The sequence below is a fragment of the Eulemur rufifrons genome, chromosome 7, assembly GCF_041146395.1.
Source record: "Eulemur rufifrons isolate Redbay chromosome 7, OSU_ERuf_1, whole genome shotgun sequence".
Classification (NCBI taxonomy): Eukaryota; Metazoa; Chordata; class Mammalia; order Primates; family Lemuridae; genus Eulemur; species Eulemur rufifrons.
Window position 1 is genome coordinate 274,065,588 of NC_090989.1, and position 19,103 is coordinate 274,084,690.

General features: G+C 58.6%; 1 protein-coding gene across 2 annotated transcripts in view; it reads left to right on the top strand.

Annotated features, from left to right (window-relative positions):
* The window catches only part of DAB2IP (DAB2 interacting protein), a 188,439-nt gene that overhangs the window by 48,754 nt on the left and 120,582 nt on the right, over positions 1-19,103 (top strand). Inside the window, exon 1 of one of the 2 annotated variants that reach the window (XM_069476742.1) lies at positions 17,614-17,737. The exons of the other annotated variant lie outside the window; for it this stretch is intronic. Coding sequence (XP_069332843.1) covers positions 17,614-17,737 — 124 coding nt within the window. Of the gene's footprint in view, positions 1-17,613; positions 17,738-19,103 lie in introns of those variants that run through there. 2 annotated transcript variants of the gene reach the window in all.

The following is a 19,103-nucleotide window of genomic DNA, read 5'->3' on the forward strand; positions in this document are numbered from 1 at the left end:
TGTCAGTGGTTCAGAGGAGGGAGAAGTTACTTCTACTGCAGGGACCTGGTAGATGATCCTGGGAAGACTTCATGGAGGAGGTGGTATTGGATTTGGGCCTTCCGAATTTTGAAGGAAGAGACATGGGTAAAAGCACGTAAGGCAGAGGGACCAGACTGAGCAAAGGAATGGAGCCCAGAGGGCTGGGGCATGTATGGTGCCCAGAGGGGAGGTAGGTTCGACCGAAAGGCATGGCAGAGAGAGCAGTGGGAGATGGGGACCCCAGCCCTGAACTCAGAGAGGCCTGGACTCCGTGCTCTCGGCCCAGGGAGCCGTGGCAAGGCTTCTGGCAGGCTAGGCAGGGTTCAAGGACAGGCTCTCTGGCTGCTGGATGGCGGGATGGTGAGAGGATGAGGCTGGGGGCTTGGCTGTCGTCTGACGGAGGCTGTGGAGAGCTGCACTGCCCCAGGCTGAGGGTCCTCATGTGGGCAGATGGGGGAGTCCAGCCGTGGAATGAGGTGGGAAGTCAGGAGGCTCAGGCCCCAGGCTAGGGACTGACTGTCTGGGTTTGAATCCTGGCTCTGCTGATTATTAGCTCATGGCCTCAGGCACCTTGATTGTGCCCTCTGATTCACTGGCTCGTCTGAGACCCACTATGGTAACAGCACCTGCCTCCCAGGGCTGTTGTGAGCATGAAACAAGACGATGCGTTTAGAGCTCAGCACAGTGCCTGGCACAGAGAAGGCGCTGGACACGCCCTAGCTATGATCGTGTTTATTTCTGGCAGTAGAATGGACAGGTCCTGGTGGCCCCTTGGAGGGGAGGCGATGCAGGGAGAAGCAAGGCCACGTCTGAAGTTTCAGAGCTGGGCTTCTGTATCTGGCATCTGAGGACAGACCAGGTCTCCATGTGCCGTCCTCTCCATTGTCCCAAAAGGCTTGGGTGGGGACAGCTCCTCCCTGTCCTCACCTCTTCCACCCACCTTCCTCTTAGCAAGGCCTCCTCTGGCTCCCTGGGTGTGCCCCCCCTCCCCCAGCAAGGGTCTCATTCCAACACCTTTGGTGGTATCTAACCCAGTTCTTTCCCTCCAGGAGTTCCCAGGGTCAGCAAGGTGTGGCCAATGAGTGGAGGCTCAGAGAGTGACATTAGGAGCTCCACTTTGGTTTCCAAGTCTCACAGCAGGAAGCATCTAGACCAGCATCCAACTGGGATGAGCTTGGGAGCCTCACTGAAGAGAGAAGCCCTGGACAAGGTGGTGTGAGGAAGGCAGGAGCTTTGAGTAATATGGGACTTTGCAGGAGCAGGTTTGACTCCTGGGCCCTGCTCACACTGGGGTGAAGCCTGGGGTCCTGGAATCCATATGCACCTTCCCCCAGACCCTTGCCCGGGACCCTGACACTCCGCTTGGCTTCTCACCCTCTTGGCCGATGGGTTCCAGCTTTCACTCCGCTAGGTGATTGTGCAGCTTTGGGCAGTGGGAGCCCACTGATGCCGGAGAATAAATTTGCCATGTTTTGTAGAGCATGTGGAAGCATATTTGGGGGCTTTAATCTTCTTAATAAATCGTTCTGAGATTGTGCACTATTAAACCCCCGGAAAATTCATGAGCACGCTGGGAATAGAGACCTCATCGGGAAGGCTTGACATGAACAACACAATGAACGCAGCTTCTAAATTGGGTCAGGGAAGCCTTCAAGGCCCAGAGAGAGGACATTCCCGCCTGGCCCTCCCCAGGCCTATAAATTAATCATGCACACAAAGAGGACCTTGTTCTCCCTTGTCAGAGCCAGGGGTTGTGTCTTTGCCCGCTGACTCCCCCCACTCCCACCTCTGCTGCAGAGTGCCTGGTGAGGCATTTCAGCTTCTGTGCTTTGTTATTCCTGTGTCTCCAAAGCAAGGTGGGTGTACATTTCAGCAAGAGAGATGTAGGTTAGATAGGGGGAAGAACTTCCTGGCTGGGGTGGTGTGAAATCCCGGAACGGGCTGTTCAGGGAACTCGAGGAGATTCTTTTCTTTAGGCTTTTAAGATCTGGCAGGCTCTATCCCCCATGGTACTCCAGGGCCACTGCCCTGAGACAGCAGTCACCAGGACAGACATTGCCCCAGTGTCTGGCCTCGGGAGCTAGCCTGGAAAGTGCCTCACTCTGGACCATTTGGGGAGATTTATCATCCCTTTGGCCTCAGACGCCCAGCTAAGGGGACACCAGGCTCAAACCCCTCACCATGGTCTGATTATGTGGCTTTTGGAAAACAGAGGTCAAGTTGGATCTCTGCTGTGGGTCCCAGGCTGCTGCTAAACCTCAGTCGGTTTACTCCTTTCCCCAACATCTCGGCTTGCTGGGATCCTATTCTAAGGCCTGGCCCAGATGCCACCTCCTCTGTGAAGCCTTCTGTGGTTTCCCCCTGCCCTGTCAGTCAGAATTAGATACTTCCTCTGCCTCTTGTGTGAGAGTCTCTGTGGGACCCCGTGTGTCCCACCAGACTGAGGACAGGGACTGTGCCAGAACCCTCTCAGGCCCACCCAGTGTTCCTCTAAGGACCATGCTGGGACTCACACCAGCTTTCAAATGCCAGCTCTTCGGAAATGTCCTCCGTGCACCCCAGGCTGGGAGCTGAACGGCCTGGCTTCCCAGTGGCAACTCTGAGACAAGAGCAGAGGTGGGACGGAAGGGGAGGTAGAGAAGGCGGAGGCCCCTGCTGGCCCTGCCTTTACTCTGTTGGTTCTGACACTGTGCACGTCTTATTCTTTTTTCTCTGAACTTGCTTAAGGCCCTCCAATTGTCTTTAGAAGGGAGGAAAATGGCCCTCTAGTGTACACAGAGCCCCACCCTGAGCCGTAGTGGCCTGGGGCGTCCCCTTGTGCATGGAAACCAGCCCCAGTCTCACACAAGCCTGGGCAGGTGCAGCCTCGGTGAGCAGTTTGGAAGGGGTGACGTGCAGGTCTGAGGCTGGGAGGGCAGTGGGGGTGGAGTTTGCTGTCAGCACCTAAGAGAAAGGAGGGAGACCCTGGTAGGGGTGGGGAGAGCATTTCTGGGAGATGTACCTGGGTAGGCCACCCAGACCCCAAGGGAAGGGGGTGGGTCCTGGTGGGGGCCAGGGGCCCGGTACAGAAAGGAAGCAGATGGTGGCAACAGGAGAAGGCAGTGGACAGCCCCCTCGGTCCTGCCTCCGCTCCAGTCGCCAGCCCAGGCTAGGCTGCGATGAAGCTGTTCCTCCATCACCCTCACCCATGGGCTCGGCAGCTCCCCGCTAACCTGAGGCTCAGAGGCACCCCCAGCCCCCTCGGCCAAAAGAGCCAACAGCAGGCAGGTGTGATGCGTGATGCTGAGGAGGCCTGTGCGTCAGTGGCTGTGTGCCTGCGTACGTAGGGGGAGCTGGGGGAGGGTGACTGTGGCGTGGGGGGTGGCTAGCGAGGCAGGGCCTCTGCGTGGCGGGCCGCGGGCAGTCAATGCCTTGGGAGGTCAGCAGGTGGAGAAAGAGAGCCGAGAGATCTGTCTGTGGGGTCAGCCGTTGGTTAGATGGCACCAGTTCGGTGCCTAAAAATAACCGCAGACTTGGTAGAGCGCTTCAGAGATTTCCCAGCTCTTCCAGACCTCCCACAAACTCATTTCGGTTTGTGAGGAGCCTGTGAGCCTGTGCAGCAGCCTGTGAGGAAGTGAGTTCCCTCCTTATTTTACCACCAGGAACACGCAGTTCTGGAGTACATTGGTGAGGGGCTTGCAGCTAGCTGGAGGTGGAACCAGCACTGGAGCTCTGGTCTCGCTGTCCGTAGGTTCAGTTTTGCCTCCTGAGGACCTACTGTGTGCTTGGCGCTGTGCAGGGTCCTGGGCACGTGGAAGTGTGGGAAGGGAGGCCCTGGCTTTGCTGACTGCAGGGAGAAGGCCCCCCAAGAAAGAGGTTAGGACACCAAGGAGCAGACCCAGGCAGCAGAGGCTCAGATGGAGTGGGGGAGGTGGTGGTGGGAAGATGTCAGCGGGCACTTCCGTGGGGGTACTTTGGGAGCTAGGCCTTGGGGGAGAAAAGCTGTCCAGAAGTCGAGAGAGTGGGGCTTGGTGGTGGAGGCCATCCAAAGCCAGGTACTTTGTTGGTGAAGACAAGAAAGTGGGAAGCGGGTTCAGGCCCAGCCAGCTTGCGAGGCCTTGCATGCCCAGCCACGAGCAGCCCTGCAGGGCCTGGCAGGCAGTCCGCCCAGGAGATTCACATGGGAGGAACCTTCCTGTGGACGACCTTCCCGAGGGACAGTCCTCAGTTCAGGGGTCTTTTGGAGGGAAATTGGGGCTGCACCAGCCTCCTGGTTATACCCCACAGGTCACCCCCCAGCCCACCCACAGCCTTGTCCCTCTCTGTCTTCTTTCTCCTGGCCAGAGCTCCTGCCCCCACCTGCTTTTATTCTCCCTGTAGCATGAGATGGCAAAAGGACTGAGAAGAAGGAAACAATCAAAGGAAGAGAGGTGGTTGCCACGGAAACTATAAAGTGGAAGCAGAAACTTTCGGGAGCAAGAGGCCTGAGAAAAGCACCCCTAGTGGCTGGGGCAGGAGGAGGAGAAGGGAGGAGGCCTGGTCCAGGCTAACCTGATGGCCCCTGTGCTCAGGCCCCACCCCCACCCCAGGCGGCAGCACTGGGACCTGTGCTCTCAGGAGTGGGGAGCCCTGTGCTCAGGCCCCACCCCCACCCCAGGTGTGCAGCACCGGGACCTGTGCTCTCAGGAGTGGGGAGCCCCTCTGGCTTCTCCCAGGCCTGGGAGGGAGGTGCCTGGTACCAGAGTGAGGTCAGCAGCCTGTGGTCTGAGGAGGAGCTCTTGTCTCCTGCCCAGAGCCCTGCAAGGTTCTGAGCTGCCGGTCACACGTTTGCCCGGAGCAGTGCAGGGTTCCCTGCAGGTCTTTGCACGATGCCTTGATTCTACTGTTCTAACATGCAAACATGACGTGGCCCTGGACTGGGCAGTTTACGAGGCAGCTTCCCACATGTTGCCTCATTCAAGTCTCGTGACAGTCCTGGGAGGACAGTATTCATATTCTACGGAGGAGGGAGTTGAGGCCCACAGAGGTTAGGGGACTTGCCCCAGGTCACACAGCTGAGGACCCCCAGGAGTGGGAGTGCAACCCCTCCTGAAGCCTGGAGCTCTTTCTGCCTCCTGGACTCCCTTTGTTTTGGAGTGCAGCTCCACCTGGAGCCAGGAGTCTCTTGTAGTCCCCAGACCCTTCTCACCCCTCATGCCAGTAAGACTTCCCCCAGGGAGCAGCCGTCTGCTTCCAGGATGACCCTAGGGAAGTTGGTTCTCGCTGAGGCTTGGTTTCCCCATCTGTAAAATGGGCATAATTTTACCTTTTGCCTCTAAAGGTTGTTGTGAGGATGCAATGAGACAATTTAAGTCAAGCACTGGACATAGTGCGTGGCACAGAGGATACCCTCGAAATCTCTGCTGGCTGCATCTGAACCCAGCCAGCAGCTGGTGGGGTAAGCCGGGCTGGGAGGCAACCTCTGTATTTTAGAGAAGCTGCTTCGTCTGTGAGATGGTTCTGATGGGCTCCTGCCTTGCCTGGGGCGTTGGAAAGCTGGATTGAGATCACGACTGTGGAGCCTTTGGAAAGTACGGAGGCTGGTGGGGGAAGGGCCAGGGTCTTCACCTCTGTCCCCAAACTGGCCACTAGAGCCCCAGTGGGCACCAGGATGTCTCAGCCGACAGTCTGTCCGTTGGAAGCAGGGAGGCGAGAGGAGCTGGGTCCCTGCCCAGTCAGTCCCTGAGCGTGAGGCTCAGACCTGTTCAAGGTTTGGGTCTGAAATGAGCCCTTGGAATTCCACGTGGCCTGCTCCTGAACTGGAGCCAAGCCTTAGATTTCTCCGGGGACAGGTCCAGGGAGCCAAATGTATTATTAGATGGCAGAAAGGCGGCATGCTGCACGTGAAAGATAATGGGGGAAATTTATGTGATGGGCTATAAATCACAGAATGGAAACACTGGAATCTGCGGGGAGGAAGATTAATAAGTCCTGAGCAGTGACGTGTTTGGGGTGGGGGCGGAGGGCACCTGGCCCTGTTTTGCTGTGAGCGCAGGAGTTGCGCGATGCATGGCGGCCCAGAGGTCTGAGGGCTCCCGTGTGCATGCACGTGTGCGGTGCCTCCCTGTCTACCCGACCGTGACACCCCCCTCCTCCGTGTGACAGCGCTGGGCTGGGCACTGGGCTAGGACGGTGAGCCAGGGAGAGCACAGTGTGCCAAGAGAGGCAGATGTGAGATGAATCATCAAAAATATACAGTCGGGCCTCTGTATCTGGGGGCTCCGCATCCGTGGGTTCAACCAACTGAGGCTGGAAAATATTTGGAAAAAAGTTGCATCTCTACTGAACGCGTACAGGCTTTTTTCTTGTCATTAATTCCCTGAACAATACAGTATAACAACTATTTACATAGCATTTACATTGTAAATTACTTAGGTGTAAGTAATCCAGAGATGATTTAAAGTGTGTAGGATGTGCATAGGTTACATTTTTATAGGAAGGACTTGAGCATCTGTGGATTTGGGTGTCTGAGTGGTGTCCTGGAACGAATCCCTTCGGATACCAGGGGACACTGTATGTCCCTGGAGGAAAGGCTCAGGGAGCTTGCAGAGTGTTGCAGGGGGGCCGTGGGGAGGAGGCAGGGGGTTTGGAAAGGGGACAGGGTGGTTTTTCTGGAAAGGAAGAATGAGCTGGAGTCGGCCCGGTGGCTCAGGAGAGCCGTGGCAGGCGAGGTGAGCTGGGAAGTGTCCGAAGGCCAGCGGGGCCAGGTAGCTAGGGCAGAGGGGTATGTTCCAAACGTTCACTCTGGCTGTTTTATGGAGAACACACTGAGGAGGCAGGGGAGGACTTGGGGGGGACAGTTGGCAGGTATGGGAGTCCCCAAGCTAGAGATGGTGATGCTCTGGCCTGGAGAGATGGCAGCGAAGGTGGAGAGACGCGGACAGGCTCAAGCTAGAATTTGGAGCTTGGAATTTCGAGGAGGCTCCGAGTCTAGGAAGCCTGCCCTGTGCCCTGTGTCCTGTGTCCTAGGCGGTGTGAATGGCGGGAGTGAAGCTGTGAAGGACAAGTGGTGGAGGGCTGGGGACCAGAGTAGCTGGGGAAGGGGCAGGGGCCGGGAGTGGTGAGAGGCAAGGTAGGAAGGGGCGGGACAACACCCGGTGACAACTACCCTGGTGACCCCTGCCCTGGGCTAGGCCTAGAAGCTGAGGCCCCTGGCCCTGTTGCTACAGGACACTTTTCTACAAACAGTTTGTCTTCTTGGCCTTTGCAAAGGGGCCAGCTGGTCAGTTACCTGGGGGCAGGTGACAGATGAGGGAGACCATTTGTGGCAGCACGGGGTCATTAGGAGCCAGGCCACGTGGGATTGATCCTGTCTCTGTCACTAATCAACTCCTGTGCCTGTGAAAGAGGAGAATACCAGCACCCACCGTGAGGCTGTTAGAAGGAGTCACACGGCCTGGCAGAGAGTAGGCACCGTATCGGGGTTCGTAAGTGTGTACGGTGTGACCTTGGGCAGCTGTCCCCCCTCTGGGCCATGCTTTCTCCCAGCAGTTCTCTCCACACCCTTCAGGTCAAGGTTCTGTGATCTCCCTTGTGCCAGCGTCCAGCTCCTGAGGGTGGCCAGAGCACAGCGCCAAGCCGGCCGTGTTGCCTTGGAAGGGACTGTGTCCCTCTCTGCCCTGTAAGGGGACACCATCCCTATCAGAGCCGTAAGAGGATCTTTTAATCAGCCCTGGACCTGGTGAGGTCAGAGGGCACAGGGACCAGGACAAAGGGTGTCTGTCAATCAGGGCTGCCGCCTGGCCCTAGCTGACCCGCTGGGCACCAAAATCCAGACCACGTGCAGGGAGCCTGGGGAGGAGGCCGAAGCCGGGGGCTTCCCTGTGGGCCAGGGGCTGTGCAGACTGGCCGTTCCCCATTCTGGGCCTCGTTTGCGCATCTGCGCCGTGAGGGTTACAGCCCTGCCTGCCTGCAGCACGCGGGGCTGGAGAAGGGGAGCAGGCTACGGTTTGGGAAAGGCAGATTCCTGACTATGTTGGGGACTGTAGTCTCTGAAGCCCCTGTAGAGCCTGAGGGAGCAACAGGTGGGCCAGTGAGGCTCAGTGTGGCCCATGACAACCTGCTTCAGGATCACGTGTGTGCCCACCGCCTGCAGGTTAAAAATGCAGACTCCTGGGCTCTTCCCCAGACTGCCCCGCAGGCTCAAGCATCTGCATTTTAACCCACGCCTCAGGGGACTGAGCATCTTAAAGTCCAAGAACTGAGGTTCTGGGCAGCCCCTTCTTTGCAGCAGGGGGAACAGGGGCCCAGAGGATGTGGGTAGGCTGGCCCAAGTCACTCGGCAGACTGGGACCCTGTGCTGCCCCAAACAGGGACCTCCCTGGGCACAGCCCTGGGGACCTGGGACTCCAGACCACCCACGGTGGTGCCTGGGGCAAGAAGGCCTTTGTCTTAGGGCTCCACAGCCCGGCAGGGGGCAGCACCGGCCAGCACCTACTGATGCTCTAGGCCTGGGCCTGGCAGGGAGGGAGGGAGGGCCTGGAGAGAGCCCACCCTGGGGACAGGGAGGTGTGGGCCTGAGGGCAAGGGTGGGTCTGTGCGTGCATGGGGAGCAAGGGGGCCAGAGGGGCCACCAGGAGGACACAAGGAACAGGAGGTCAGAGAAAGCAGGCCCAGAAAATTCTGAAACCACCTTGCAGCATCCTGGGCCAGAGGAGAGGCCTTGCTACCAGAGGGGCTGGGAGAGGCCTCTGTCACCAGGCTGCCTCCCAAGGGCTCTCTTGGGGCTGGGACCAATTCAGGGTTCCCTCCCCGCTCCTCTGGGCTTTCCAGTAAGAGTCAGCCAGAGGGCAGCCCCTCCTCAGCTTGGGCATTATAGTCAGAGGGACGTGGGGTCCAGCCCCCGCTCTCAGATTGGCTCCTCCTTCCTTTGCCCGCAACAGCTTCATCTGCTCCCCAGAACTGAGGGAGGACCCTGGGGTGCCTGAGTGACCCTGGGCAAGGCCTGAGCCCTCCGAGCTCTGATTCGAGGGTGGGCTGACCGCCAGATCTCTCTAGGCCTTCTGTGATTCATAGCTGCAGGAAGGCGGCCTCACTTTCAGACCTTCTGAGGGCAAGGGGCTGGTTTGACAGTGAGCTCCCCATCACCAAAGGTATGTCAGACAGGGCTGGGTGAATTTTGCTTCCTCTTAGGCCTTTGTCTGTGGTCCTGGGCCAGCCCCCTTCACACCCCATTTATCTATGTTAACCATTAGTCACCAGGAGTGCTCCTCCGGGGGGGATAGGGGAAACCCACCCAGCCATGGGGGCTGCTGATTTCCAGGGTGACCTTGAACTTGTTTTCCTTGGCCCCAAACTTTTGGCTGCTTCCTGTTTGAGCAGGTGCAGAAATTATGGGGCCACATCCCTTTCCCCTCTGCCTGGTAGACATTCCAGACAAAATGCTGTTCCCAGGGTGGGGGCAGGGCTGGCATTGTTCTCACTGTCAAGGGGAATTGAGGAGTGAGGGTGGCAGAAGCTACATTTTTTTCCCCCGCCTACATGGCCTTTATATGCCAGCTATGGACTGGGTGGGATCCCCAGGAGAGGCCAGTAAATGTTAGAACCATGGCTCCGGCAATGCTTGCCCCTCCTCTAACACCTGCTGTGGCTCCCACTTGTGTTCCAGACTGGATACAGAGGCTCTGGGTGTTAGTGGTCAAGTGACCAACCAGGCTAACCCTATTTTATAGGAGGGGAGGCAGGGGCTATGAACAGGAGGAGACTTGTTCAAAGACACGCAGCGAAGTAAAGGTGTTTATTCACCCATTCATTTATTTACTGAGTGCAAACTCTCAAGCTCCTGCACAGTGAGGATTTGCACCCTGGCCGCCTGACCATCTCCAGGCTGCCACTCGAAAGTAAACTCTCCAGCCTGCCATCCATGTTTCACATGGAGGAAAGCCAGGCCCAGAGAGGTAAGTCACTTGCCCATGGTCCCACGGCTGCCCTTTTTGAAAAAAGAACGGGGGCTCTGAGCCCAGCTCCCTTCATTTACCCCATTTATCATCATTTTTTAAGTGCTGTTCTATGGCTGGGCACGTGGCTGTGAACACAGGCCCCTGCCCTTATTAAAGTTGGGGGAAGACAATTAGTGAACATGCGAATACACAGATAAGACAGTTTCAGGAAGCAGTAAGTAGAAGACAATAAAACAGGGCAATGGGGTATTATGTGGAGATTGGTGCAGGGACACTGAGATAAGGTGGCCAGGGAAGGTCTCTGAGGGTGTGACATTTGAGCTGAGGCCTGAATGACAGGAAGGAGCTGACCATCTATCTAGGGTTAGTGTGAATGAGGTCAAAGGAACAGCAGTGCAAAGGCCCTGAGGTGGGACCACGTCTGGTATGTTTAGAGATTGAAAAGGTATTCAGGCGCGTCTAGAACTATCTTAGCCAGTGGCTCCCCAAGAAGGCTGCTAGAAAGGTCTTTTAACAATATGGACTCCTTGCCCTACCCACCAAGATTTGGATCCAGGGATGCTGAGAGCGGAGCCCTGGAATCTGTTTCTGAATGCTCCCGGTGTGGTTCATGGGCATCCAGCCCAGCCCCTCACCTGCAGGCCTGCCTTATGGAGCCAGCCCCTCCTTTCATAGTTTCAGAGTGAGGATCAGAGAGGGGCTGTGACTTATTCAAGGTTGCACAGCCACACAGTGACAAATCTAAGTCTCAAGCCCAGATCTGCCAGGGTTCTGTCCTTACCGCTTCTCTTCTTCCCTTGTGGAGGGGCTGCCTGGGCTGCACCCCACTCCCCATCTCTTCTCCCTGATCTCACCACTCTTACAGCCTGCTCCCCAGTTCCCACTGTGTCCTCTGCTCCAGCCTCACCACTCTACACGCTGTCCCCACCACATGCTTTGCTAGTTCCCACCTCTGGGCCTTTGCTCATGCTATCTCTTCCTCCCACCTTTGCCCTCTGCCCAGTCAACTCCTACTCAGCCTTCTAGCTCAATGCCAATGACTCCTCCTCTAAGCAGTCTTCCAGGACTTCTCCCCGCTCTGAATTCTCTCTGTGCTGACTCCAGATCAGATGGTCTCTGCCACTTTTTTTCAAATGCTGCCACCTTCTCTCTTAGTAAGAGCATGCCCTGGGGTGGGAACTGTGCTGACCAGCCCCGGGCTGTCCTCTCAAGGAACCCAAAATTAATGAGAAAAGAAATAGCCAGGAGGGGCAGATGCTGGCCAGTTTATACACACAGCTTGGATCCACTGTGCCATCTGAACCTCTCATAACCTCACAAAGTGTGAGTATTGGTGGAAACGGAGGCACAGAGAGGTGAGGCACTGGTCAGGGACCCCACGCTCTTTCAGCTCCCCACCTAGATGGGGGCTTCCAGGAGCTGTCTGTGGGCTCTTTGATCTGTCCTCCTCAGTGGGCTCTGCAGGGGCTGAGCAAGGCCCTCCCCTCTGGGACCCAGGCCAGTGCCAGCCACGAGATGGTTCACAGATGACCAGGCAGGCCTGCCTGGGAAGGGAGGGGCTCTCTGACCTCACACCGGGACCATATGCCACCCCCTCTGGCTGCCCGGTGGGCGTGGAGGTATCTGAGCCCATCACTGGAGGGAGAGGAAGAAGCCCGGAGACTTTGAACCTCAGCCCCAGGCCACGGCCAGGGAGAAGGGAGGGGCTCTGGGCCTCGCTGGGGCCCGGGGCCCACCTGGAGCTTGGCAGCGTTTCTGGGTCAGGGCAGGGAGAGGAAGTCCACGGACAGAGTCGCTCTAGGCCTGGCCATCTGGGCTGCAATGCCGGCTGCTAGGGTGGGGGTGAGGAAGGAGAGGCCGGGCTGAGGCCTGGAGAGTGGATTCCAGCCTCCCCTGGGCCACAGGATCGGAGCCCTGAGCTGGAGTGCGAGCCCAGGGCTCCCGGGGGCAGAGTGCCTCATGCGACCTGGGAGGGCCGGTGCAGGCAACTGAAGGGGAGACAGCCCCAACCTCACCCCCACCCCCGTGTGTGACCTTGGGTGAGTCTCTCCCTCCCTTGGCCTCAACTTCCCCATCTTCGGGGAGGGATGCTGCCCCACCCTGACCGCTCCGCGCTGGGGAGGGACACGCAGTCAGAGCCTCGATGGTTGCGGAACTGATGCCAGATCCTGACTTGCCCCAGGGTGGGTGCGGCCCCCCAGGCCGACAGCTGTATTTTAGGGCCTCAGCTTCCCTCCTTCCGTCACTCATCCTCCAGGTGCCCTCTGCCTCTGACGTGCTGGCATGTTATGATAGGCTTTGACATGTCCAAGGGAGACGTGTGTGTTCTCTTCTCTGGCCTTCTGGACAGGAGGGGACATGGAGGTGGCAGTTTGGGGACTGGGGGAATGCCCAGGTCCCGATGGAATCTCAGGGAGGTGAGCCGGGCAGAGCGGTCTCATCTCCACTTCACACGAGGAAAGCTGAGGCCCAGAGACAGCGCACGGTGCCCGCGCCCCCACCAGCGCTGGCCCCCCCGGCCTCTCAGAGCCCTGGCCTCTCCCGAGGGCCCCACCCTCTGCCCAGCTTTGAGTGACTTGATTTAAAAAGCACTCACACTCCCGGAGGCCCTGTCTGTGTGTGTTCAAATGTCCACGCTTGACTGGTCCCCAGTTCCGCCTGTGTTGAGAGGGGCAGAGCCATCCAAGCCCGGGGTCATCTCGGCCCTAACTGGGCCATTTTCTGAAAAGGATGTCATTAAATTCATCGGTGGCTTTGGGAGGATGTCCGGGGGACAGTGGAGGCAGCGGATGCCTGGCCGGCCTCGGGTGCTCCATCCTGAGCTCGCAGGGCTTGTCCGTGCCTGCCTCTGAAGGGGGCGAGCGGGCTGCAGCACCCCCTTCCCCCATCTTCCCAGTGAAGATCCTGTTCCTGGTCCGGCCTTGTCCTCAGAGGAACGGTGGATGCAGGAAGCTGACATTGCCTGCCCAGACAGGCCGCCTCCTGGGGCAGAGGCTGTGACCTTAACCCTGAGTGCCTGTTGCACCCCCACCCCAGCCCCTGCCCGGGGCTCCGGAGACTCAGAGGTTGAGACTGGCTTGGGAGGCGGATGTGTGCAGGGCTGCCCGGCTGGGGACTTTCCCTGGTCACCACCAGCCACCCTCATCCAGACAGGAAACCTGACAGGTCTGAGCCTCCCAGACACCCATTGTGTGGGGCCTGCTGTGGGCTCCAGTGCTTCCCCTGTCAGGACTCTGTCGCCCCTCGCCTCCTCCTGTCCCTTGACAAAGCCAGCTTTTAAGGAAAGTTCCGGGCTCCTGCCCTTCCTCCATCTCTGCATTAAATACTGCTCAGCCTTAAGCCCTTTGCTCTTTTCAGGCCCCTGGGTTCACATCCTTCCTCCCAGGCAAGCCCTGTGACCTTAAAGAACTTAACCTACCCTTTCTCTGCCTCCAATATTTTCTGTAAAAAGAAATAACCATCTGCCTCCTAGGGTGGGGCTGTGAGATTAAATGAGATGCTGTGGGTAGAATGCTGGGAACAGGATCTGGCGCACAGCACATGCTAAATGCAGTTCAGCTACCATTATTAGTCTTGAATCCAAACTCCACCCGCAAACAAACTGTTTCAGGTCGAACTTACCACCGTCTTCTGTTAGGAAGTCTTGGATTTCCGTGGCCCTCCGCACGTGAGCATCCCTCCTCCCTGGGTGGAGCCTGGTGTTTGCGGATAACTGGTTGTGGCTGCTGTTTTCCTCCCATACCAAATGGTCTCCCAGAGAAGGCCCTTCTGTTTGGTGCTCAGCCGCAGAAATGGGTGATCTGTTCTAACACTGGAGGAAACACTTTGCTTTGTGGGCAATATAAGACTTTTCAGAGGTAATTCTGGCAATATGTTTTTCCTCCCTCCTCACTGACTTCAAACCTGACACCCCATTAAGACGCGAGACTGCGCCGGGCGGGCCTCCTCCTGCATCTGGCGCCCTGCTGACCCATCCCTCGCCTGGGCCTTGGAGAACCTGGACTTCAGCCCGGCTCCGACGCCACCACCACTTCCTCCCCGGCAGCGTGCGATTCTCCTCGGGATACCAGATTCGGATGGTTTTCTGCCCAGAATGGGAGTCTTTGGGTCCATCCCCTCCATGGTCATCCCAAGTGACCCTCTGGTGACCCCACTGTGCAAACTCACTAGTGAGTATACCAGGAGGGGGGAGGAAGATCTCTCCTTGGGGCTTAGGGTAGACTTTTTAAGGAGGTGATGCTTGAGCTGGGGCCTCAGGTGATAAGCAGGTGTTCACCAGGTGGGTGCAGAGGGGAGAGCTTGGTGGCAGCAGTCTGGGTCCAACCAACAAGGCAAAGGCTAGAGGTGGGGAACAGCCTTCAGAGGCTGATCAAGGAGCCGGAACAGGTGGCAGTGCAGAGGGTCGTGGCTGCTTTGCGGCACAGCCTGGTTCTGGGAGTTTGCCTTTGGAGGCTTTTGAGGGGAGGGTGACGGTGGTGGTGGTCGGGTCAGGTCAGATCTGATTTAGCCAGCCCCAGTTCCCCTACTTGGCCCTCACTAAACATGCACATTTCCAGACCCTTCCAGACCTACTGAATCAAGCATCTTGAAGGAAACCCAGAAGCAGGCGTGTTTGATGAGCTGGGCTGGTTTGAAGGCTGCAGCCTTGACCCCCGCCCAAAGCAGCACGAGGGAAAGGTGGGAGCTGGGCCTATGCAGGAGCCCCTCGAGGTGGGATAGAGGTGGCAGAAGAGACCAGGCCTTTCGCGCGCAGTAGGCGCTGAGGCTCACAGATCGGCGGGGCCTGGGAAGCCTGTTCTGTCTGAGGAAATCACAGAGGTGCGGGGGGTGTGTGGGGGGGAGTTGGGGGGTTTGTTGGCCTGTCACAGGAAGCAGCAGCAGTGGTGGTGATGAGGGGGCGCTGGAAGGGGGCTGCTCCTGTTCAGAGGGAGGAGGCCACAGGAGCAGCGGTGGGGGTGGCAGGAGGGGGTGGGGGCTCGCTCTGCAGCGGGATTGATTCCAGATGCTCTGCTGGGGCCTGCAGGGAGCAGCCTTTGTCTGCCCTGGTCCCAGGCCAGGAGGAGGGAAGGGGAGCCTGGACCCCTTCTCTCCCAGCTCCTGTCCTGTGCCCTTCCTACCCAGTACCCCGGCCCGCAGCTGCCCAAGGCCGGTGGAGATGCTCAGCTTGGGCGGTTGGCAATGCCCATTCCCACCCCAAGGCCGGAAATGCAAAAGCTTCTTCCATTTCACCAGCTGACCCTCCTCCCTCCACAAGGCAGATGGGTTGGGGCCATCGCTTCTTCTTGTAGGCAGGGAAACTGAGGCACAGAGGACTTGAGAAGCTGAAGCAGAGAGACCATGCCAGACCTTTGGAGCCCACTGTGTTTACAGATGAGGTCCCCTTCTCCCCTTCCACACACACACCTAAGACTGCCTGTTGGGGGCCCCAGGCCAAGACCACCTGCCCCCACCGCTGATCAGAGCGTGTTGGCAGTGAGCCTCCCGTCTTCTCCAGGGAAGGCTCCTGCCTGGCCGAACAGAGGACTCTTGCTTTGGGAAGCAAATGGGGCCTGATGAAGTCCAGGCCCTGGGAGCAGGCTTGTTGCTCCAACCCTGAGCATCTCCCAGAACTGGTGGGCCTGGCCGAGGAGGTTATTCATTCCTGGAAGTGCCAAGGTGCGCATAGGTGGCTCTCCCACCTCCTGGCTCCGAACTGCTTTCTGGTGGCTTGGCTGTGGAAGATGCATGCTAAGAAGGCCCCTAGCTTGTGTGGGGACTGAGTGACTGGGTGTAAGCTCTGTCCAGGGGCCTCTTTTTAAAGAGGCTCCTGGGCCAAGTGAGCCATTGAAAATGAGACAGAGCAAAGCTTAAGCCAAAGGTGTCTCCTTGGGCACTGTGGTTTTCCATCTTCCTATGGGACTGGCCAGTATTCTGGGAAGAGGGGCCAGGGAGCTGGTGGCTTTGGACTCCCCAGACTGGGTTTGGAGGAGCAATACCCCTTCTGCCCCTCCCCCCAGGTCCTGGGATAGCGCCTGGCTTCCAGCTGTGATCCAGGCTCCTCAGGACTTGGGGGCCCTCCCCACTGGCTGGGGGAGCTAGGGAAGGGGCTTCCCCTGTGAGGTGCAAAACCTGGCCCGGATTCCTGCCCAGACTGCCCTGCCCCCTCCAGGGCCCCACCTTTTCAGCTGTCCTGGAGGAGGACCCCCCACTGCTTCAGGCACCTACAGTGACTAACACCCCCCACCCCAAGTCTGCATATTGAGAGCCCCAGGCTAAGACCACTTGCCTCTGCCACTTTCTGTGTGACTGAGGCAGGTCATCCCTCCTTGTCAGTACCTCAGTTTCCCCTTCTGTACTTCAGAGGATGTGGCTCAGGAAGATGGTTATCTTAGTAATTTAAAAGATAAATGCTGCTGTGTGGACAAGGGAGGGGAGAGGGAGAGATCACCGAGGGAGGGCCAGGATGGTCAGGGAAGGCTGCAGGAGTTGGGCCCTGAAAGGATGGACTTTGGCCAGGTGGAGCCAAGTAGGTGGGATGGCAGTCCCTGCTGGACGGTAGGGGAAAGAGAAGTGAGAAGGGCGTGAGGAGCAGAGGTGAAGCTGGAGGAGGGTTTGGTTGGGGCCAGATTATTTAAGTACAAATACCAAGGACAGATGTTTGGACTTGTTGCCTTTGTACTCTGGGAGCCATGGAAGGTTCTTGAGCTGGGGAGTGACTTGGCAAAAGCTCTTCAGCCAGTGCAATAGGGGGAGTTGGCACTTTCCCTTCCTCCAGCGTGAGTTTCTGGTCCCTACAGTAGGATAGGGATTGTTCTGCTCTGCCCTCAGGCCTGCTGGAGCTGCAGTACATGTCCGGTGGGAAGAAGACCTCACCACATCTGTGATATTTTATTTGGGGGAGGGTCTAGATCAAAAGGGACAAAATGTTCAGATTTGGCAAAGCCTGCTGGATACACAGGTGTTCATTTTGTTCTCCCTACTTTTTGCGTGCTTGAAATATGCACCATAATTTTAATTATATAAAAATAATATGTGTATCAGAGGGGACAATCTTTAAAATGTAAAGAATAGGCAAGTATCCTGCATGAAAAGGTCTTTTCAACCTGGCGGCCCGGGGCCTGCGGAGCGGCGTGTTAGCTAGTGCTTTCTCAGCCGGGCCGGGTTGGGCCAGGAACAGGCCTGGGGCGTCGGCCTCATTAGGACCTCACCTGCCCACCTGGCCTCCGTGCGTGCGCCCTGGCCGGTGCTCAGGAGCGCGCACACGCAGGTGTGCACCGGGCACTCCTGCTGGCGGGATAGGGTGCCCGGTGCGCCCCGAGGTCTACCGTCGTGCCCTCAGGCGCGGGGCTGGGGGCCGAGACCTTCCTGGGCCCCGCCTGGGGTCCCAGGGGCACTCCGAGCCGCCTCGCCCCGCCGACTCCAGGCCGGGATTTCTCCTGCACTGACTTTCCGGGCCGGTGCCAGCCCGGCCTCCTGGTCGCCGGCCCCCGCCGCGGGGCCGGCTGCTCGGGGGAGGGGAGTGGGGACGTTAGGCGGAGGAGGAGTTTGAGCGACTTTGTGGGGCAGCCTTGGCCTCGGCTGCAGCCGCACCGGCGAGCGCGGGAGAGCGCAGGGACGCCCGCCGGGCTGTCCGGAGCGGCCGATGGGGCCCGTGTGAGCGCGCCCAGGCCCGGCCCGGTGCCCGGCGGGCGGCAGCATGTCCGCGGGCGGCAGCGCCAGGAAGAGCACCGGGAGGTCCTCCTACTACTACCGGCTACTGCGGCGGCCCCGGCTGCAGCGACAGAGGAGCCGCTCCCGCAGCCGGACCCGGCCTGCCAGGGGTAGGCGCCACCCCGACCCCTGACCCTTGGCCCTCCCTGTGCCGCTTCACCACCTGATGCCCTGGGATGCCAGGGACCCAGGATCCTCCTCCTACCCCGTTGCTGGGCGCCCCCCCCTCATCCGCCCCTTGTGGCGCCCATGACTGTCTGCGGGACCTCACGCCCCCAGCTTCTCCCTCATCCTCCTCCGCTTGGGGCAGCTGAGGCTCTAGTGTCTCCCCTCATGCCACGGGCAGGGAGAGGGGAGACTGGAATCCAGGGTTCCCCTTCTTCAGCCTCTCAGGTCAGATCTCCCACCCCACTGTGCCTCAGTTTACTCATCAACCCAGGGTGGATCTGGGCTTGTCCTCGCCTTCACTGCCCTGGCCTCTGAGCTTAGCGTCGGGCCCGGGACTTCTCGTTTCAGGGACATAACAGGCTCCCCCACTCTTGGGTGCAGGGACAGGTGGGTGGACTTCAGGGAAGGAGCTGAGACTCCTCCGAGTGGGTGGTCGCTACCTCCTTTGAAAAGAAAAGAGTTTCTCTCTCCCAAACCCGGAGGCAGGACGAGGCCGAGGCGGAGGGGGAGGTGCGAGCAGCGTTTTCTTTTTCCAGTAACTGGATCCCCAGCTGGAAATGCGTGCGATCCCGGGGGCTGCCTTTGGGCGGGTGGGGGCCGGGACTTCCTTTCCTGGCTGGGTAGGAGGGTGGGAGGGAGGGACGCCCCCTGGGAGGAGGAGGCCTTCAAAGGGGCTCTGGGGAGGCTGGAGTCCTGGGCAAAGGTTCAGGTCGTCTGAGGGTGCCCGTGGGGTGGGATGGAGGAGGGGGCGGAGGGCGTAGCAGGGACCTGGCCCCGTTTACACCATCAGATTATCCTGGGAAGCTAGAAGCCTGGCCCTGCACCAGCAAATGCCTCGTACAGAATCTGGCAGAGCCAGAGGGGCCAAATCCCCACCCCTCTGGAGGCTGGTTGTGTGGCCTGGGCCCTGGTGCCCCTGATCTTCAGTTTTCTTGTCAGCGTGAGGGTAAATGAAGCAGGCAGGCAGCAAATGCTCATTTGCCACCCCCCCCATACCCCCCCAGAATGGAGACTTTTCCCACAGTCAGGGCTGAGCAACAATGTGCCCTACAGGGCTTCCTCAGGAAGTAATGAGTTCCCCGTGCACTGAAGGGTTCAAGCTGAGGCTAGGGGTGTGCCCAGGTCTGTGCTGGGAGTTCAGCCTTCCACCCTCCCACCCCTTGCCTTTCCTGAAGTGGTCTCTAGCTCCCTGATTCTGATTCCCTAGGCTCAGTCTGGGAGACCTGGGATCTGGGATCAAGCTTTGTGACTTTGGGCAAGTTACTTCTGCTTTCTGAGCCTCAGTTTTCCCAGCTGTAAAATGGGACT